Raw genomic sequence first — 22,293 nt, 5'->3', positions numbered from 1 at the left:
AGATCAGAATCGCTGCTGTAGTTCGGACCCACCGTGAGACATTACAGGTTAAGGCTCATTGAGATGTCTGTTTCATTTGGAACGCTAATGTTATGTGTGATCTGGCTGTGGCTCTCCCAAGCCTGACAACTCCATATATTTTTATGAAGCCGTCACGCTCGGGTCGGGAGAGCAGTGGCCAGTCCATGTATTGCGGTCCGATCTTGGACGGCTTTGCACGGATGTCTGAATAAGAGGGGAGCGACAGCTGTAACCCCCCGATATCTCCGGCTGGGTCGCATCTACAGCGGCGATTCTGGTCTCATTCTGAAACAGAGAATCTCAGTTAGTACAGATAATGACCATCAGTAGCCAGGATCCATCCTGCAATGATGTTTGAGATACGTCCGTGGCAGGGAAAAGGTTAAATAAGTACTAAATCCTAAATGATGGCAGTCAAACTGTGAAAGATTCATTAGACAAATAGGTTAGAGTAATTTTGGGGAAAAATGAACAGCAATAATGACTGCTGGGTGGAGGTAAATTTTTATTTCATTGCCAAAATTAAGTTTAAAATCAAAAATTAACATTCTTGCTCATTTATAAGAATTTCTATTGATCGGTAATTTTCAATTCCTGATAATATTATAGGCTAAGATCATTGAAGGAAAATATGCTTGTACGCAGCCAGGTGTACAGCATACCGGCGGAGTATATACAGGATGACGTAAAAGTGACGACCTGCAAACAGAAGGAAGTGTATAAAACTATTAGACTGAGAGCACCGGGCCTGAAAGTGACTGTTTCACAGGGTTAGGGTTAGTAGTTTCCCAGTGTATCACACTTCATGCTGCCGTGATACTTCATTCCTTTCCTTTACTAATGCCGTCTCAGGATAATGGTCTGCAACACGTGAAACAGCTGAGAGATCCAAATGTTGGATGAGCAGTCTTTATTGTACATGTGGCTGTTTCCCTCAATATGAGGGCTGACGATAAAGCCAATGATGGGATCATAGTTCATGCAGGGTCCTGACAATCTGTGGTTCCTGCTCCTTCCGCATGATCTTGGGTTTCTGTTGTCTCTCCTGGGTTGTCCTCGCCTTCCTCCATGCAGTATTCCTCTACAGAACCGACTTCAACTAAAATCAATGGAAAAAAGACAAATAAGGCTATTATCCATTCATCTCTCCGTAAACATTTATTTTTCTATATTACTGATCGTAAATCTTTAGTATGGCAGACAATGGGGAATATTGATCAGGTTAATGTGCCAGAATTATGTATTTCTTGACTTGCACCATATATATGTTGTGTTTGAGTCAGGACCTAAGGGACAGGACCTTGATGAGAAAGGCGGCGTGATTTAACATGCCAAAAAATGCACAAGAGTAAACCATCAACTAAATACCCCATGTACGGTGGCTGCCAGACACATAGTGGATGGGAGATATGTATCACAGAGGCGGTTGTCCTCTGTGATGTAAAGTTGTAGTACATAGAGGGATTAATTGGCCATGAGAAGGGTCGGGTTTCATGTGAGCACCTGAAGAGTTGGGCAGGATGAATGCTCACCATATCTCCACCCCTGGATGTCATTCACAATGTAAAATGGTGCCAGTTTGTCTCACATGTAGTCTGTGTGTGGGGTGTGCAGCTCTCCAGGATTGAGAGCCTTTGTTAAAGGACTAAGAAGCTGGAGGCTAACCCAAGCGGGCGAACCTGCAGTACTGTATGGACTTTTTACTTTCTGTTTCACTTTGTGTTGGACAAGGGCTGTATTTAAGTTTTCCTGTGATGTGGTTTATGAGGATTGAAATAAACCAGCTGGACTTTTAAATAGAAACTGTTCATGTGATACCTCATATCGCTCCCAACTAAGTAGCATTGTTATACCCCATACATGTACTAGTGTTGGATGTGCCCGCCGATACTGATAATTGGCTGACACTCTAATATGTATGGGTGCCCAGCTGACTGTTAGGGGACATGTCTGAAATCAGAATGCTAATTGCTTTGTTCTCTCAAAGATACGCTACTGCAGAGATATCGGTCAGTGGCTCTCTAGTGGAAAATGCAGGAGCTCTCCTGTGCATGGGAGAGATAGCCAAAATGGCTGTCAGTTATGTGATCGGCCGAAGCATCGATTTGCAGACCGTCAAATCTTAGGCTAGATTCACATTGCATTCTGCTCGACCGTTAAACGGACTACGTTACACCGCGGTGTAACGTAGTCCATTAACGCCGCCATTGAATGCAATGTTGGACGCATCGCTAGCGCACGCCCACAATGGGCGTGCGCTAGGGATGTGCCGTCATTGAGTGACGGACCCCGAGATGCGGGCTGCAGCGTTTCCGGGTCCGTCACTGCTAGCGCAGATAAAGCTAGCAGATGCTCTATCTGCGCTAGCGGGCAGCCATACCGGCACTTGCGTTAACAGCAGCCTGTTAACGTATGTGTTGAACGGGCTGCTGTTAACACAATGTGAACCCAGCCTTAAACTTTTGATGTATCTAAATGCCAGATTTATCAAACAGCATGAACCACTATGATAAATCTAATGTATTCCAAGGCAGCCTAGCCTAAGTTTGCACTAAGAATTAGACAGTACTGATAATTGCGCCCTATTTTTGTCTTACAGGCCTGCTCTGATCGACGCCACCATGTAGCCATTAGATGTAAAACACAGAAATCAGTATAGAATCATATCTCGTGGTCTGAGCATTTCATGGCTACGGCTCCACTGCAACTTTTGGCTATGAGACAAGTGTGGTTAAGGATACTGCAACCTCTATGAGACAAATATAGAGCAAGATGGATGGAATTATAATAATAGTATCAAGTTTCCCAGAACTGGGCACAGTACCCCAATTTTATTGCAGCCATATCTTTCAGGGCCTTTACCCAACTTTATAACTTTTCTAGGCAAATATATCATTAGGTATTCCCATGAACTTTGACATGATACATTTTTTGAAAAAAACTTGTCGGCATGAAGAAGTGACAGACATGCTGATTTTAGCGGCGATTATGATGTACAGGTCCTTCTCAAAAAATTAGCATATAGTGTTAAATTTCATTATTTACTATAATGTAATGATTACAATTAAACTTTCATATATTATAGATTCATTATCCACCAACTGAAATTTGTCAGGTCTTTTATTGTTTTAATACTGATGATTTTGGCCTACAACTCCTGATAACCCAAAAAACCTGTCTCAATAAATTAGCATATCAAGAAAAGGTTCTCTAAACGACCTATTACCCTAATCTTCTGAATCAACTAATTAACTCTAAACACATGCAAAAGATACCTGAGGCTTTTAAAAACTCCCTGCCTGGTTCATTACTCAAAACCCCCATCATGGGTAAGACTAGCGACCTGACAGATGTCAAGAAGGCCATCATTGACACCCTCAAGCAAGAGGGTAAGACCCAGAAAGAAATTTCTCAACAAATAGGCTGTTCCCAGAGTGCTGTATCAAGGCACCTCAATGGTAAGTCTGTTGGAAGGAAACAATGTGGCAGAAAACGCTGTACAACGAGAAGAGGTGACCGGACCCTGAGGAAGATTGTGGAGAAGGACCGATTCCAGACCTTGGGGAACCTGAGGAAGCAGTGGACTGAGTCTGGTGTGGAAACATCCAGAGCCACCGTGCACAGGCGTGTGCAGGAAATGGGCTACAGAGAAGCAGCACTGGACTGTTGCTAAGTGGTCCCAAGTACTTTTTTCTGATGAAAGCAAATTTTGCATGTCATTCGGAAATCAAGGTGCCAGAGTCTGGAGGAAGACTGGGGAGAAGGAAATGCCAAAATGCCTGAAGGCCAGTGTCAAGTACCCACAGTCAGTGATGGTGTGGGGTGCCATGTCAGCTGCTGGTGTTGGTCCACTGTGTTTCATCAAGGGCAGGGTCAATGCAGCTAGCTATCAGGAGATTTTGGAGCACTTCATGCTTCCATCGGCTGAAATGCTTTATGGAGATGAAGATTTCATTTTTCAGCACGACCTGGCACCTGCTCACAGTGACAAAACCACTGGTAAATGGTTTACTGACCATGGTATTACTGTGCTCAATTGGCCTGCCAACTCTCCTGACCTGAACCCCGTAGAGAATCTGTGGGATATTGTGAAGAGAAAGTTGAGAGACGCAAGACCCAACACTCTGGATGAGCTTAAGGCCGCTATTGAAGCATCCTGGGCCTCCATAACATCTCAGCAGTGTCACAGGCTGATTGCCTCCATGCCACGCCGCATTGAAGCAGTCATTTCTGCAAAAGGATTCCCGACCAAGTATTGAGTGCATAACTGAACATTATTATTTGATGTTTTTTTTGTTTGTTATTAAAAAACACTTTTATTTGATTGGCCGGGTGAAATATGCTAATTTATTGAGACAGGTTTTTTGGGTTATCAGGAGTTGTAGGCCAAAATCATCAGTATTAAAACAATAAAAGACCTGACAAATTTCAGTTGGTGGATAATGAATCTATAATATATGAAAGTTTAATTGTAATCATTACATTATGGTAAATAATGAAATTTAACACTATATGCTAATTTTTTGAGAAGGACCTGTAGTTTAGAATCGATAATGCGGCCAACAAGCTCAGATACCGGATCTCTTCATCTGAATTATTCAGGCAATATGTTACAGTCCCCATACAGTTGTGGTATTAGAGGTTATTTCAGCTACGTGAACATTTACATATGCACTTACCAATGGTCGGCTGGTGGTCCAGAATCCTAATAGGAATAGGGTGCAGTTCCCCAAGCAGAATCTGGTGCACTTCTCCAGACATGCTGGATGTGGGATCTTCCACAGTCACCAGCTGCCCCATGCTGACCAGGTGATTGTGACCGGTGACTGCGGACAAAGAGGACTCGTTCTGTTGGCTCTGCAAGTGACCGAGCACCAGGGGCTGACTACTTGTTCCAGCATTAAACAAACCTGGTTGTCTGACTGCAATAAGAGAGGTTGTCCCATCAGAAGTTGTGAAAGATGGAGACTCATGATTCACTGCAATTAGTGCTGTTGTGCCATCCGAAGACGCGAAGGACGGGGTTTGCGGGTTCACAGTAATCAATGCTGCCGTTTCATCAGCTGTAAATGGAGAAGATGGCTGGTTCACCGCAATAAGGGCAGTTGTTCCATCCGCTGATGTAAAAGATGACTGCAACTGGAGACTCTGGAGAAAATACAGAAGTATATAATGTACAGAGTTTCAGGAGTGAACATTAGTCCATGAGAAGCTCCTCAATATATGGGACAACAGTAGAACTTATGGTCACATGAAGGTGGTCAAAGCCACCCAACGATGAGGATCCTGCTCTGTCCACACATTAAACTATAGGGAGGCAACGGACTAGTCCGGTGCGACCCCAGACGGATTCTCTCTGCCCCGCCCCAGTTGACTGACAGATCTTTCCCTGTCAATCATCTGAAGTTGCGTGGGATGAAAGTCAGGGCCTCACCTGACTATAGGGAGAGACCTAAATAGTCAATGATGACTATGGACAGCTTTACAAACTAAGTTTTCTCAATGGTGCTGCCCGGCTCTGATTACTGCTACTGGGCAGCATGAATCAAATTACAGGTTCCCTAATAATGTTTCTGGGCTGCTAACAAATATATATATTTAAATTTTGCTTAGTCCTTTTTAAGAAAGTACAGAAACTATGCTGTAAACTTTTAAACATTTTTATTTATCTTTATTCCAACATGGTATTTTAAAGGATATGTCATCTATTTCTAAGTGTTATTGCACTAATACATCTACAAAACTGAAGCAGGTTTGTAATTGGGCTCGTGGGATAAATGTGTGCAGCTTCTATGCAGGGCTATGTATCTCCATGGTAACAGACTATAAACAAAGCTTTGTGTAGTCTGATCCTGCCACCATGTCTTACCTACATCCTGGTAACATCAGTGAGCAAGCAGAATATTATGATTCTCTGCCAGTTTTTAGGAATAAATGAAATGCTTTACATATTCCATTTAACAAACAGAGGGGTAATCCCATCACTACTTAGGAATATCAATAAACTGACCAGCACCTCCGAGCAGAATAAGGCAAATGTTAACAGATGCAAGCAGTCATGACTATATAACCAAGAAAATGCAGCTGTACTCTGAAATGCTATAATATGCAATCATTGAAGATATGAAATTAGAACGGAATTACTGCTGCAGAAAATATATATTTGTACATGAAGGTACCTACTACACAAATTAGCCAATTTATGAGAGCCCACCAGCCATGACAAGGTGTAGCCCCTTTGTTTGGACCCTAACCTAGAATGCCTCTGCTGGGCTGAAAGTCTACAACTTTATGGGTATGTAGGATCTAGAACCTACTTTTATTTGGCTCATGGGGCAGTTTCCCTCTCAGAAATCCATTCTGCAACGTGAGGCCTGTGCGTCCAGAGTGCTGCTGCCATCGCTAGCGCTGATGAGCCAGCACAGCTTCATTCCTGCAAGGATTTGCTCCTTTTATACATCTACTGTGTGATCTCATATCTCCTATGCAGATACAGGTTACTATTTCAAAAGTTGCTTATTTTCATATGTAATATACAAATTAGCTACTAAAAAAACCCCAAATCAAACAGTTAAAAAGTGCCACACAAAAGCAGATCCACGTATTTACTGACTTCTATAGAAACAGTGACCACCCTATCAATTGGTGAGGTAGAAGCCAAAGAAATCACCAACCTGCAGCTGAGCAAAGATTTTGGGTTGCAAAGAGGTTAATGAAGAGATGAGCTGAGCTGTATCCTGGCAGTCGTCTTCATTAGAGGAGTTCTGCACTTTTATTAACGAATCGTGCTCTAACAAACAAAACATGGACATCAGTTGTATTGATAAAGATTGGGTTCATCAAATAGCTAATCCGTTCCTCCAATGACGTAACACAGTAATACTTCAGAGCTTGTGCACAGTGTATACATTGATTAATGAAGTCTACTCTTCCCAGCATTCACACAACTGCAGTGTATAAATGTAGGATGCCCCAACGACTGCTGGGCTTGGGCAGGCAGCTGGCAATGTGACTCGCTCTGTGACGGAGGGAATCCGGCTTTGGGTGCACTGCTGTGCGGCATCGGGGCTAGTACAGTAATGGGGATCTCTTACCGGACTCAATAAGAGCCACATAATGGTGAATACACAGTGCACATTAAAGAAGCACTCCTCCCATCAAAGTTTTTATCCTCTTATTATAGTGTATTCATATTATATACAATTGCTCATTTTGCCTTTCTACCCAGATATTTATTCTCTTTTCCATTACGTCTATGACATCATGTGATTAAAAACTGACTAGCTGAATCCTTCTAAGGCTAAGTTCAGATTAGCATATCTGTGCGCAGCGTATCATCTGCATGCGCAAACGCATGCCAAAACGCATTTAAATGCATGCTTACGCATGACGCAAAAAAAACCCGCTGCGTGCATGTGTTTGTATGCGTTTTTGCCTGCGTTTGTGCTGTTTATGCGAATGTGTTCGATATTTCCAGGAGGGCATGTCTCAATCAGTTCCCGGACATGCGCAGTCCGACGTACGCAAGTGCATCGAACGCATGCGTATACATGTCCTTGCGTACCAATGCATTCCCACAGACAGTAATGCGTTGTTTATACGCATTGATCCATATGCCTGCGCATATTTGACGCCTAAAAAAATGCAACATGTTGCGTTCGCTGGACACCGTGAAACGACGCACGGGGAGGCATCCACATACAAACTGATGCCAACACATGTCCCTGCGTACAAAATGTTAAAGATAGGTACGCAAGGCGCATACGGACAGTACACAGGCCTACGCTGTGCAAAAAAACGCTAATGTGAACCCGGCCTAAGCTCTATGTAGAAACAGGAGGCCAATTTTCCCTGCATGGCTGATCAGTCACTGCAAAATTCCCTGGAAGAGGAAAGAGGGAGCAGCTGGGTCAGAAGTTGTAGAGGGGAATGATAAATGCAGGGACAAGAGACTTCCTGTTCCTACACAGAGCAAAGAGACGAATTAGCAGGGTAGAAAGACAAAATGAGCAATTGTAATTACACAATGCATCTTTAAGAGCAGAAGAATCAGAGGTGGATATGAAAAATAGAGCCATCACTCCTGATATATATATATATATATATATATATATAAACCAAATGTATTGTCTTCTCTGCAGATATTAAATATTACTAGAATAAGCTGAAGTTTTAAAAAATAGAAATTTAATCTACGGTAATTGGTAAGCGTCCTGAAGCTGGCTGACCAGTGACTATTCTTTGTCCTCCTGTTCTTTCCCAATTATGCTAGACATTATAAAACCTTTTCCATTATGTGCAGCATAAAAAAGTGCAACCGAATAATAAAAATCATGGCGTACCTTCATGAGAGGAGGATTCAAATGTCACCGTAACCATTTCATTGAGAACATTCCCACTGTCAGTACTCCACTGAAGCTTTAAGAATATGATTGTGTAGATTAATAAACTTATAACATATAAAATACATCACATATGGAAAAAGCATAAAGGGGACAGCACCACAGACATGTCACTACAGAAGTGGGGGTATTGTCTGCCCCAACATCTATAGGAGGGCTTATCCATAGTCTTAAAAGGAATCTGCCACCAGGGTTTGGAAACCTAATCTGATAGCAGCATAATGTAGAGACAGAGACCCTGATTCTAGCGATGTGTCATTTACAGATTTATCAGCAGGAGATTATCACCAGAGGATTAGTAAACCTGCAGTAAACTATGTAGTCCTCCATATTTATGAGCTCTGTAACCCAGCCCCCACCAATGATTGGCAGATTTCTGCCTATGCACAGTAAACACAAAGCAGCCAGCCAATCATAGGTGTTATGCAGCGCTCAGAATTCAGTGAATGAATAGATCTGCAGCAGATAAAATGGGGATTGTATCAAAACTGCAGCAATGAACCTAGTAACTGATACTTCACTGGAATCAGGGTTTCTGCCCCTACATCATGACAGATTCCCTTTAAAGACTTTAGTGATCAGATATTGGCTTTTCTAAGTCAAGTTAAAAGAAGGGCAGCAAGAGCCAGACGGGCACAGCGCTCTCCAGAATGTAGCTCCACCACGCTAGTAATCATCTAACGTTAAAGCTTAGACTTTCGCTCACAAACATAAGCATAAAAGAAATTAAAATAAAACAAACAAAAAAAATGTTTGTTTGTCTGTTAGGACATTACTTTTTAAAAAAGAAACAATTACATTGTACATAGCCCATAAATTATTGAAGCTATTATATTTCTTACATAAACTGAGCTATTCAGCAATAGGGGGCATGCTTTTCCCACGGTCTATATTTTTGTATGTGGTTTGGCTGTACTTATGCTTCCATCTTTTTTTGTTTGTTTGTTTGCTTTTTAAGGAAATCCATTTAAAAATCTATACATTTCTAGTAATCTCACGTACTGGTCTGGGAATAGTCTCCTGGTCATAGACGAGTTCTCCATTTCCCAGGGCTTTTTGTGCCTCGTGGATGTGGTTCTTCAGGTCATTTACAGTCGGGAAGTAGGACAAATTATGCCGTTCTGGGATTTCATCTGGTTTGAAGAGTTCTCGTTCCACAAATTTCCTAAAGTGAAGAAAGAGAATAATAAGAATTAATGGGGCATATTCTGACACTAGACAGTCTTCAGACTTTATCGGAGTGGGTAATCCTTGACACTGATCTCTCCTTCAAACCACATATCCAAGCCCTTTTCACTTCCTGCCGATTTCAACTCAAAAATATTTCCCAAATCCGTACATTCCTAAACCAAGAATCTGTAAAACCCTAGTCCATGCCCTCATCATCTCCCGCCTCGACTACTGTAACCTCCTGCTCTGTGGCCTCCCCTCTAACACTCTCGCACCCCTCCAATCTATTCTAAACTCTGCTGCCCGACTAATCACCTGTCCCCCCGCTATTCCCCGGCCTCTCCACTCTGTCAATCCCTTCACTGGCTCCCCATTGTTAAGAGACTCCAGTACAAAAGCCTAACCATGACATACAAAGCCATCCACAACCTGTCTCCTCCATACATCTGTGACCTCGTCTCCCGGTACTTACCTACACGCAACCTCCGATCCTCACAAGATCTCCTTCTCTACTCCCCTCTTATCTCCTCTTCCCACAATCGCACACAAGATTTCTCTTGCATATCTCCCCTACTCTGGAACCCTCTACCACAACACATCAGACTCTCACCTACCATCAAAACCTTCAAAAAGAACCTGAAGACCAATGTCTTCCGACAAGCCTACAACCTGCAGTAACCACCGATCAACCAAACCGCTGCATGACCAGCTCTACCCTCACCTACTGTATTCTCACCCATCCCTTGTAGATTGTGAGCCCTCGCGGGCAGGGTCCTCTCTCCTCCTGTACCAGTTATGACTTGTATTGTTCAAGATTATTGTACTTGTTTTTTATTATGTATATTACCCCTCCTCACTTGTAAAGCGCCATGGAATAAATGGCGCTATAATAATAAATAATAATAATGTCAAATTTTAAGACTGTCTAGTTCAAGTTTCCACCACCGATTAGTTGGCTTACTGTGTGCCACAATTTGGGCGCATTGTTTTGCATGTTAAGTCACGGCGTTTCCTTGATAAACCACACCCCTTTTCACCAAGGTGACGCCCCCTTGTCAAACAAGGTATACATCATATCATAAATTTAGTGCAGGTCAATCATGGAATCCCGTGCACAGCTCCTTCAGATTTCCATAATATTGCCAAGAATCCCAAAGTAAAAATATCAAAGGCACCGGATGTCTCTCGGCCACAGATTGCCTTTATCAAGTCATGTTTGGTATGTAATCTCTCTCTTGACACGGCTTAAAGGGAATATGCCAGCAGGTTTTTGCTATGTAACCTGAAGACTGTATGCTGTAGGGGTTAAAACACAGATTTCAGCTATATCTCTCTTATAAAGCTCCATGGTTTTGTTTGCTTGCAACTGATTGTTTTAGCACCAGTAGCTTATCGTTGCTGGGACACAGCAGCACGTATCTACTGGTCCGGCAACGCCCCCTCCTGTGATGAGCACCTCACTGTCTATGTACATTGCATATACAGAGCCTGGTGTGGGCGGGGCTAGCTGTGGTGTGGGCGGGGCTAGCTGTTGTGTGGGCGGGGTTAGCTTTCTCAGCTCTGATTCATTCCAAATCTAAAAAGCTCTGATTGTATCAGAACGGTTGCACCCAGTAATCTAAGTGATACATCGTTGGATTCAGCTTCTCTTTGTCTACATTATTCTGCTCTTAAGTGAGGTAGCAAAAACCTGCCGACAGCGTTCCTTTAAGAAACTGTGGCCAAAAATTGCATATTTTTTTCTATGTGCTGTAGCTAATAAAGAAGTTTACTGAGAGACACCCAGTGCCTTGGATATAAATATAGTAAAAAAGTCATGAAAGTTTTTTTGGTGCATTTTGCTTGATTAATATGCCCAAATATGATAACTATAATATCAAAAGAATGGGCTAAGGACAATTATACTGTTTGGCTCAGTGTGGAGAAATATCTGGTACCCGATACAGATACTATGGAAACTCTAAAAAACAGAACTGGAATAATAAACTGATACATTGTAATGAACCAGACGATTATAAATCTATATCCAGTGTCCTGGCGTCCAGTACATCAGTAAGTATTAGTAGTTTCTATACCTCAGCTGCTTTCTGACAGCGTAAACCTCGTCAATGCCTCTGGCCACCAATTCCCGGATTTTTTCTGCTACGTAAGGATGCAGACGAGAGGACAGGGCAGAGTCATCACAAATCATCTCCTCGTCTTCCTCAGTAGGTGGCTGAAATGGGCTCGGTGAAGAAGAGAAACAACCTGCGTCCAGATTGTGGTACTGATGGGCCTCCTGATCGGGTAGCTGGACGTACCATCTGCGCCACAAAAGAGAAAGAAAAGCGGTTAGTTCTCACCTATATAGGTTATATCGCGGATTAATGAAGCCAGGATTGTTACTGATGAAATTGGGCTTTTTTATTTAACGGAAGATTTATTTGGCAAGAGAGCATATTCAGCCTAATTATTACATCCAGGGAAATGGACAACGCTTCGGCTCTGTAGAGCATTTGACAAGCTTGACAAAGGCCCTGCTGGGCAACAACATTGCCCATCTGTTCACATGGGCCAATAAATCTTGCTTTGGAGTTTTTCAGTGCCATTCATTCTCCTGGGTGTATATAACTGCTGAGGTTGCTGGGCTGCAACCTATGGACTGGCACCAGATTTAATTTACTCCACTAGTTGGTGCTTCTTTAATGTTTCCTTTTTTCAGGTTAATTATTAGCTAGATAATTCATCTCCAAGGCCAATGATAAAATGATGCCCTCCATATGCAAAGATTTTCTTGTCCTGATGCATTGATGGATTTATTTCTTGAAGTGTACCTTTAAAATCCCCTTAGACCTCGAGTACACTGTAGTGTACAATGGTTTTTCTATTATAAGACCTCTGGATCTGAGGAGGTTTAACTCTGAAGCTCAAGTTCTCTCAGGGGGGGAGATACACCAGTAGGTACAGATGGTAAGGCAATAATGCCTTACCTTAAAGAAGCAGTATAAGAATTTATTTTCCATCCACGCACCCACCCCACAGGATTGCTCATTACAATCTACACTTCTTTCACATGTGACGCACTTAGTTCCCTAAAGTTCAGCCTCAGATTTGTATCGCTTTTGTCTCCAACTTGATTCCTAGTTTTCATCTTGCATTTTACACCTCAGTGCTTTGCCAAAAATCCCATTAGTACAGCATTACAAGGGCAACTAGAGCCAGTCTGAATGCTCGGTTGACTGTGTTATTATTCTTTCGACTATATCTTCCTAAATAAGCTAATAAATTATAAGTATATAGTCAAGGAGACTGAACTGTGATCTACTTCATTACACTTGTGTGTCAGGAGCTGGGAGCTGTTTAATCATCATCAGTAACTGTGATAGGAGGTGCCAATAGTCGGATTTTTAGTGTTCTAAAATGGAGGACTTATCCTTGGGAAAAGCCAATCAATCAATTTTGAAAGATTGGATAACCCAGCGAAAATCTCTTTTAGGCTGGGGCCACACTACCGTAGAATACGGACGAGTGCTATTCGAGTAAACATCACACAGCACTCGGACCAGTGTTAATCAATGGGGCAGCTCACATCACCGTATTTTTTCTCAGGCGTACTCGAAGTGCATGTAAAATCGCAGCATGCTGTGATTGTACACATATATCACCCGAGACTCGCCAATGCAAGTCTATGGGTGCGAGAAAAACTCAGACGCCACACAGACCATCTGTGTAGGTTGTGACAAAAACGCACACATTTTCCTCATTTCAGCCCATTGAGCAATTTTTTAATTCAATGAGGAAAGTCAGTCAGAAAAGTAGGTGCGAGAAAATCATTGCATTGCAACCGCATTACACATGGATGACCGTACGGAGAACACTTGTGCGACTCTCGGCAGGGAGACTCGGACCGATTTTTCATACGTTAAGTGTGACCCCGGCCTTACATCTAGTACTGTAACGATAGAAAAGTCATAATAGTAAAAAAAGACATTTACATGTTTGATATTTTAACATTTCACCCCATCATTCTGTGCACAAATTCTCATGTACCTTTATGGTTACATTAAAGGGGCTGTCTTTACCATTGATGGCCTATCCTTAGGACAGGTCATCAATGTCTGATTGGTAGGGCTGCAGCACCAGGCACCCCCGACGATTAGCGGCTTTCAGTGTCGGCAGCGGCCAGAACTGCTCAGATACGGGGCTACACAGCTTAGTGTACTGTACAGTGGCCACGGCCAGGTACCGCACATCTGCCCCCTATTTGATTTGCTGCGTAACTGAGCAGTTCTGGCAGCCACCGGCTCTGGGAACAGCTGATCGGCGGAGGTATGGCATTCGCACCCCATCCTCTCAATCAGACATTTGTGACCTATACTAAGGATAGGCCATCAGTGTTAAAGTCCTGGACAACCCCTTTTACATTGTTGCTAGCATGTACAGAATATATAATGTGGGACGTTGGGGTGTAGAGAGGGGCGAGGGTCAGCATACCTTAGCACACCCTCATTTGCTTCCAAATCCTTTTTTAATAAGTTAAATGCTTTTTCTTGTTCCAGTTTAATCAACTTCTTGTCAATCTTCGGATCTGTAGGAACTCGATATGCAGGGAATTTCTTCACTTTTTTTATATATATCCTTATAAAGAAGAAGGTTTGTGTGAGTAACTTTACTTTCTATCACAGACTGACCATATTGCTCTGAGCTAAACCTATTGGTCTTATAAACAAGGCAGATGTTAACACATCAAGCATCAAGATTAAAGGGAACCGGTCAGCAGTTTTGGCTGACATAAGATACGGCCACCACCTTTCAGGGCTTATCTACAGCATTCTATAATGCTGTAGATGAGCCCCCGATCCAACCTGAAAGATAAGAAAAATAACTTTTATTATACTCATCGGGGGGGCGGTCCTGTCTGATGGGTGTTGCAGGTCTGGGTCCAGCGCCTCACATCTTCTCGCGACGACGCCCTCCTGTTGCTTCATCGCTCCCCGGCATCGTGCTCCAGCGCAGGCGTACTTCTCTGCCCTGTTGAGGACAGAGGAAAGTACTGCAGTGTGCAGGCACCGGGCCTCTCTGATGTTTCCCGGCGCCAGCACACTGCAGTACTTTCCTCTGTCCTCAACAGGAGCGTGATGCCAGGGAGTGATGAAGCAACAGGAGGGCGGCATCGCAAGAAGATGGAAGGCGCCGTATCCGAACCTGCAACACCCATCAGACTGGACCGCACAGGACCGTCCCCCCTTCCCCGGTGAGTATAATAAAACTTATTTTTCTTATCTTTCAGGTTGGATCGGGGGCTCATCTACAGCATTATAGAATGCTGCATATCTGCCCTGAAAGGCGGTGGCCGTATCTTATGTCAGCCAAAACTGCTGACAGGTTCCCTTTAACTAATGCACATAGCACTCCTCCCAACTGACGCTGCACCCACCGCCTAGCAATCATGGACATTAAAGAAGAAAGAATTACAGGGACACCTAAAATAACCTAAATGTCCTCCAATATCACTCTTTGTTACACTCCAGGGTAAAGATGATCTGTAGTTCTTAGAAATAGATAATTCCTATTCACATTGTGAATTACGTCACTGGTTATCTTAGAACCTTAGGCTAGGTTCACATGTTGCCTTTTCCCCACGTTTTTTTCTGTGCGTTATTTTCAGCGCAGTATTTTACTGTCCCAGCAAAGTGAATGAGACTTCTGAAATCTCATGCATGTTTCTTATTTTTTCCTTGGAGATTTGAAGCAGTTTTACATTTGCAGTATGGCAATTCTTTCAGTGTTTTTGATGGGTTTTAATGAATGGGGGAAAAAACGCATGGAAAAATGCAATTAAAACACGCACATTTTACATAGGATTTTTCCTACCAACGGATCTGTATTTGCAGTAGATTTTTCAGCTGCAAACACTTGCCATGTGCACACAGCCTGAAGAGCGGTTGTCTACTATTATAATACTGATGGTACAGATCAGTGTGGTCCTGAAAAACGGCCCCACCATGATCAGCCGATATCAGCTATACCGATCAGATATCGGCAGTGTCGGGATGTAACCTGGAGCAGAACATCACAACTCTATCACCGATCAATGGCCAAACGATTGGATGGAGCACCCACCTTGCTGGACATGTTGCCTTATACAATGGCCCAGCAGGGATTTCACTCTCTCCACCCTTCTTGGGCTGTGATCCTTTTCTTCTTGGTCCATACTGGCACTCCATTACAATTGCTCTGCTTCCTACAAGGAAACAAATTTGCAACAGATTTATTTAATGTGTACCTACATGTTGGTCCTCCTCCATATCTCCTGCTGGGGCACACAACTAGGAGAGTCTTATGCTCTGACAGATGTGGCTGGTCCAAATTGTAATTTTGTCCCCCCCCCCCCCCCCCCCCGGCAGCGTTCCAGATTCAGTCACGGGGCGGTGCCGGTTCAGTCACTGATGTGAGAATACAGAGCGCCGGCTGTAACTGCACCCCTGGCCCTGACTGACAGCTGCTCTGTATTGGGGCCGGCTGTCAGTCAGGGCCGGGGGTGCGGTTACAGCCGCCACTATGTACACTCAAGTCATGACTGAACCAGCGCCACCCTGTGACTGAAACTGGAAAGCTGCCTGGGGAATAAAATGAACTTTCTCCCTGAAGCGTTCGGCTAAGTACGAGCGTCGGGAAGTTAGGAACGCTATTAACCTGCAGACTAACCCCATATCTGCAGGTTAATAGTGTTTATCTGGTGACAGGTTCCCTTTAAATAGAGGGCTCAATTTGGCCTTACTGATCAAACATCTTTTTATCATCACATTGCAGGAGCCACAATATTTTCTGTTTCTTGGTGTTTGCCGGACGAGTTGTATTCATCGCTATTTCATGGACATAAAGCTTATTACTTAATTTTTATTATAGGGAATCTTCCAGGGCATTTTTCTGTACCCAACTAATAGTAACCTGAAATAAGGCTCGGCAACCCTTTTAGAATATGTAACCTTTGCTTTTGTACATTGCCCCATTGTGTTGATGTAAGCCCCTAAAAATGTATTGTTGCACCCCGGCTAGTCAAACATCTCACATGGGAAGGCTGCTCTCTATCGGAGGAGGCTGACGGACAGGTCTGGTCACAGGCTCCTCCACCAGCAGCCATTGTATGGACATAAGTGCTTGGGCAGTGTATGAGGAAAGCTGCCAGGGCTGTGGCGTCGGAGTCCATTTTGGTGGAGTCAGTATAAAACGGATCAACTCAGACTCCTAAATCATATAATACATTGGGTACAGTAGTACAATGCAGGATGTGCTGTAAATGTTTTCATAATAATTTTGGAAAGTTATGAAATGTCCCATAAATGTCTGTTCTGTTCCCGATCTCAGGATCTCGGCTTTTGGTTGAGAGGAATCTGTGCTGCACTTTATGCACATGCTCAGCAGTGACCAGTGCTGTGGGGTCAGAGTCAGGGAAACTGGAGAGTCAGAGTCTGAGTCAGTGGTTTGGCTTACCGACTCCAAAGCCCTGGCTGTAACAGAAGAGAAAGTGACCGACCTCCTTCTGGGAATAAACAAAAGTGGTCACAATATAAGGGCGCAGTCAGACGGCCATATAAATCAGAACAAAATTGGAACACAATGCACAGACTGGCCGGCGGCTCTCCTGACCAAAGCGTGGAAGCTGCAAAGGAATACATGAAGCTGTCTCAGGTCGGGAGAGTCGCCGGCCAGTCCATGCACTACGTTCCGATTTATATGGCCGCCTGACTGCGCCCTAATGGTCTAGTACTGCCATCAGCATGGGACTGCACGTCAAGCATCACTGTGCTGTCTGCCAGAAAAACAAAGGTTATGACCTTAGGGGCATTTATTTTTTATTGAAACACATGCATTTTTGTCTCAAAATAATTAAATTTTAAAATTGGATTTAATTTTCAACCATTGAATTTCTACAGCATGCGAGAGGAAATGAGAACCATCCGAATAAAAAACAAACACACAAGACAAGAACAGACTGTGTACCTGCATTTATGAAGGGGATTCCATCATAGGGGACATACTGGGACTTCCACATTAGCCGAGTGGCCGGCTTGGCTGGGCTCGGTGATTGTCGGGTCCCCCACACACTCATCGTGTGCTGCTTGTGGAGACCTAAAATATTCATCAGCTCCGCCTCGCTCAGGCAGTAACCGCGGTAAGAGTCTCCAATTTTCTAAAAGATGGAAAGTCAAGAAATGTGACCAGTCATTCACATAATAAGACCGTGGTACAGGATTAGAGAAGAAGGGTTGGCAGCGTTACTCCATGTAAGAGAATTAGGCGGAGCTGCAATTCCAAACCCAGCCACAGATAAGAGTGGCACTGCTTCTAGAAAGAAGTCTCTGGAGAAGACAGATCAAAGCTGGTGGGAAGGAGAAGCAGAATATCGAACACCTTTTATTTTTCAGATGTCATTTGCAAAATGAAAGAAGTGACCCGATTACAAGAGACAATGTCACCGAGTAAGTTACTAGAAGATAGGACGGCGGACATACCTGAATGATGGCAGTGCACATCTACTGGAGAGGCAGATTACACGGCCAACCATACATACCATGAATGACCGCAATCGTCAGGCTGCCATCTTACCTCACAATTCCTAAGCCGGCGTGCCCAAACAGGAATGTTGGGAGGAAGTGGTTGAAGAGGTTGAGGAATCTGTTCCGCAGGCAACCTAAAAACATGTTTTACAAAGTTTACAACACTTTTATATCAAGCTTTGATTAAAAGCAATAGAGATGAGCAAAAGCTGACGGACTATACAGATCTATATCAGATCTGGAGGGGTCCGACATCTCGCACTCCCCTCTGCCCCCGATATGTCCAGATGTACAGTGTGTACGGAGCCAAACATCACAGCTCCGTGCCCTGTAGTGGTCGCTCTCAGGTTCTGCGGCTCAGCTCCCATTCACGTCAATAAGATCTAAACTGCAGTAGAAGATCACTATATCTGGTCTAAGCGCAAACTGCAGATTAATGGGGGTGTCTGGTGTCGGACCACTAGAGACCTTTTTTAAGAAAAGACCATCACTATGCAAGTCATGAACAACTCCTATAATGTGGCTTTACATCTACCCAGTGACTGGATGACAGCTATGCACATATATATTTGGATCGACCTAGTTGTTTCAATGGGGAGAGGGGAACGAGCTGCTGCCAGACCTTCCTGGCACCTAATTAGCCTGGGCAAGAACAGATCCTCCTTTCACCCATCATCTGCCATCGGGGAGAGCTGGGAGACCCCATATACATTAGATAATCTTACTATCCCAGGGTAGTCGGTGGGTTTATCTAATGTGTATGGCCACACTGTACCCCAGGGTCATTTATCCATCCGTCTATGCCGCATCCCAGACACATGCGGTGACAGATTCTTGCAATGTGGACATTAATGATCATGACTCTGGCTGAAAGGACAGAAATAAAACCACTTGCCAAAGAATGTCTAGAAGAAATGTAGCTGCGGTGGCTACAGATCATGAGAAGACGATACTGCCGCATACATGACGTGACGGGGGATTACCTGACCGGTGATTTCTTGGATACATCCAGTGTAGTGTCGGAGTGAAGGAGTACGCTGTCGGTGGGGTCCGGCTCAGCATGTCCGGGGGCACTCTGCACGGGCGTCAGAGCCTCTCCTGGCTGGTTGTGATCGTCAGGCTCTTCATTAATAGAGAAGACAGATTGTACGTTACAATCACAGTAACATTCGCCGTCCTTATAATAACTCCATTTCTTTAGCCAGTGAATGCAGAATTTTGTACTCATTTACTTTACCGTTAGATGGAAACTCCTTTATTACACAGCTTGGATGCATTACTGTGTACTGAGGGCTTACAGGCTGCAGAAAGAATATTGTATATAGGATCATGCCTGGTGCAGGGCTCCCCGGAGGGGTGCATTACCCAGATATGCAACGTACAGCGAGGAGGCAAGCACCCCCTCAAACCCTGAACCATGTATCTGTAATAGAGTGCAGGGTTGCGTATGTCACCACGGAACAGACAGACCAACTGTTGAAGGGGATTTATTAACAGGGGTAAAATTCTCCTCGCAGGGAGTAAACAGGGGGTTAATGGAGTCAAACAGTAAACGGTAAACAATTAAGCGGAATCAAAAGGGTTAACGAGTGTTCTGGTAACTTATCAGCCCAGGGAGGTCCTGACTGGAGGGTCCTTATTTCCCAATATGGATACAGTCACCAGCAGGGCTTGAGATCCTGAAGTCTCTTCTGTGTCTCCTGGAAAGTCCGGGGTTAAGCCTCTGCAGCCTGTTCTTCTCAAAGTGAAACTGGAACCAGGAAATAGCACAGCCTCCGTGGCTGCTGCAGGAGCCTCTGTGTACCAGGCTGACAGTCTCTCTGTAATAACGCTGTCACACACACACTGGGCAGTTACTTATCACACTCAGGGATCTTTGCTTGTCACTGCGGTCATCAGGGCAGCACGGTCACAGTCTCTGATTCAGGAGGCTTCCAAATCTACACCCCCACATCCAGCCTTCACTCTGGTGGGTACCTCAGCCTCAGTGCCCTCACGGGGAGCACTACTTCTAGGGGAGCACGGCGCTGCAGCCTGCCCTCTCTTTGGCGTGCTGCCTTCTCTCTGGCGCGCTGCCTTCTCTCTGCTCTCCCGCTCTTTTCTGACCACTCCCCTCTCTCTTCTCAGCAGTCCCCTGGTCCCCTCTGTCCAGGGCAGAACGTCTTCCCCCCAACAACCCAGCTGTCTGACTATGTGGTTCCAGGCAAGGAGCAGGGAAAGCAACCTCCTTACATTCCCCCTCTCTTAAAGCTCGCCATTCCACGGGCGAGGTCTCTTCATGCTTCTCTTTGTTCTTCTGAGGGGAGTCAGATACTGGCAATCCTTGCATCTCCTTCTGCCTTTCTTCTTGCACATACTCCCAAACTAAATGGTTTAGGAGCTGTTCATCAGTCAGGTTGAGATATGCTTTCTCTGCTTCATCAACAACTGCTGTCCTCTTCTTCTTTTTCTTCTTCTTCTTAGCCTTGCCGGTAGCAGGTGTTTGCGTAGGGGCTTCTTGCTCGGGTTCCTCAGTCTGGGGGCTTAGTACAGGTAATTCTTCTCCATAGCTCCCCCTCTCTTTGACAGGAGCATTCTCGTCGAAGCTTGAGTCAGATGAATTAAGACCATGCAGGCCGGACTCTTTGTCATCTGCGCCGGGCTCTGCGGACATCACTTCCCAGGGCTTCTCAACCACACGCCCTGTCTCACACAGCTGTTCCATTTCCCCTGTCCGATCAGGAACTGGTGAGCCGACAGCCAGCACATTCTTCACCTCAGGGGATGACATAAGTGGTTTCTCCTTCTCATTGGCTCGGACCTTGAAAACGAGTGTCGCAGGAACACTTGGCACTTTCTCTCCTTCTTCGGGAACTCGTGCTGGGCAAGGTAGTAAAGCACTTCGGTGGTCTTCTTGAGTGAACGTCACTTTCTTTCCTCCGGACTGAGTCTCACCAACAAAACCTTCAGATCCAGGCTGTAGATCCACCAGGTTCGCCTTTACGCATTGGGACAGCGCAGTCGTTTCACCAGAGATGCTTGACACCTTCTCCACCTCTCCTTGGCGTCCGACATTTTGATACTGTCTTGTCCTAGGTGGAAATCTTCTCTTTCTGCCGTACCATTCCCTCCAGGGGCGACGTTCCCTCCAGTTAGCAGGACCCTCAGAGGGGTGAGCGGATCTCTGCCACCGCTCTTCTCGGGTAGGGCAATTTCTGGACATGTGTCCCACCTTTCTGCACGACCAGCACTCACGTCTGCGACGGTCTGGAGGGCGCTTCAGTCTGGATCGTCGACCTCGGCGGGGGACATCTCTCATCTGCGGCTGCTCTTCACCCCAGGATATGGAGTTACACTCTGGGGCCACCACCGAAGCCTTCTTCATGCTGCTCACCTCTCCTCTATATCTTTCTGGCGGCTTCCACACGTTGCCTCGGGGTATGCCGCTGGTCCCCAAAACGGCAGTAAGGGCTTTCCCCAGACTCTCAATCTCCTCCCAGATTCTTCTTATCTTCAGCTGGGAATCTCGGGTCCACATCGCCTCCTCTTCATTGTGACTTGGTGCTCTGCAGTTGTAGCATCTAGGCAGTCTTCTTTGCCGAGCGGCACTAGTCTCACTTTGGGGGGCAGTCTCTCTTTCTCGCACCGGGGGGCTGTACCCTGCAGCAGAGATCTTCTTATATTCAGCCACCTCCTCACGGACTCGTTTAACCTCCTTCTTCAAGTCTTCTACCCATTGAGGGGCTGTTACCTCCCTGCTCCATACCTTTCCCACTGGCCCTACCACCCCTTGCTCTTGCTCGCGCGTGCGTGCGTGCGTGCGTGCCTCACTCCCGACCTCAGAGAAAGTCATATCTAGCTTTACGCGCATGCGCTCTCGCAGGGCCTGTTTCATCAACACATCTCGCAAGCCTGTCACCAGTTGGTCTCGCAGCACAACGTCAACTGACCCCACACCTATGCCGTCCTTCCGTATAATGGCAGTATGAATCTCCTGCAGTGCGTTCATATATTGCGTCACGGTCTCCCCCTCTCTTTGTACCCGGCGGAACAGTCGCATGCGCAGCTCCCCTACGTCAGTGGGGTCCCCATGCGTCTCCTCAAGTTTACGTAATACTTTGTCCAGGGTATCTCTCGCCTGAGGGGGTCTGAGCATAACAGAGTCCCGTGCATCCCCCTCT

At 45.0% G+C, this 22,293-nt stretch overlaps 1 protein-coding gene across 6 annotated transcripts in view; it reads right to left on the bottom strand.

Annotated features, from left to right (window-relative positions):
• Nucleotides 1–506: 506 nt before the first annotated feature.
• Nucleotides 507–22,293, bottom strand: part of CARF (calcium responsive transcription factor) — a 51,119-nt gene continuing 29,332 nt past the window's right edge. For 4 of the 6 annotated variants that reach the window (XM_077272109.1, XM_077272108.1, XM_077272110.1 and 1 more), the window contains exons 5-15: nucleotides 19,117–19,255; nucleotides 18,183–18,267; nucleotides 17,577–17,766; nucleotides 15,696–15,816; nucleotides 14,067–14,210; nucleotides 11,669–11,896; nucleotides 9,426–9,588; nucleotides 8,364–8,439; nucleotides 6,696–6,811; nucleotides 4,701–5,169; nucleotides 507–1,120 (exon numbers count right to left, since the gene is read on the bottom strand). In XM_077272109.1, coding sequence (XP_077128224.1) covers nucleotides 999–1,120; nucleotides 4,701–5,169; nucleotides 6,696–6,811; nucleotides 8,364–8,439; nucleotides 9,426–9,588; nucleotides 11,669–11,896; nucleotides 14,067–14,210; nucleotides 15,696–15,816; nucleotides 17,577–17,766; nucleotides 18,183–18,267; nucleotides 19,117–19,255 — 1,853 coding nt within the window. In that variant the 3' untranslated portion in view covers nucleotides 507–998. The remainder of the gene's footprint in view (nucleotides 1,121–4,700; nucleotides 5,170–6,695; nucleotides 6,812–8,363; nucleotides 8,440–9,425; nucleotides 9,589–11,668; nucleotides 11,897–14,066; nucleotides 14,211–15,695; nucleotides 15,817–17,576; nucleotides 17,767–18,182; nucleotides 18,268–19,116; nucleotides 19,256–22,293) is intronic. The other 2 variants (XM_077272113.1, XM_077272112.1) reach the window with 1 other exon arrangement.

This window comes from Ranitomeya variabilis, chromosome 7 (assembly GCF_051348905.1).
Source record: "Ranitomeya variabilis isolate aRanVar5 chromosome 7, aRanVar5.hap1, whole genome shotgun sequence".
Lineage (NCBI taxonomy): Eukaryota > Metazoa > Chordata > Amphibia > Anura > Dendrobatidae > Ranitomeya > Ranitomeya variabilis.
Note: the sequence above shows the minus strand (reverse complement) of the source record. Positions and strands in the feature narration are given on the sequence as shown.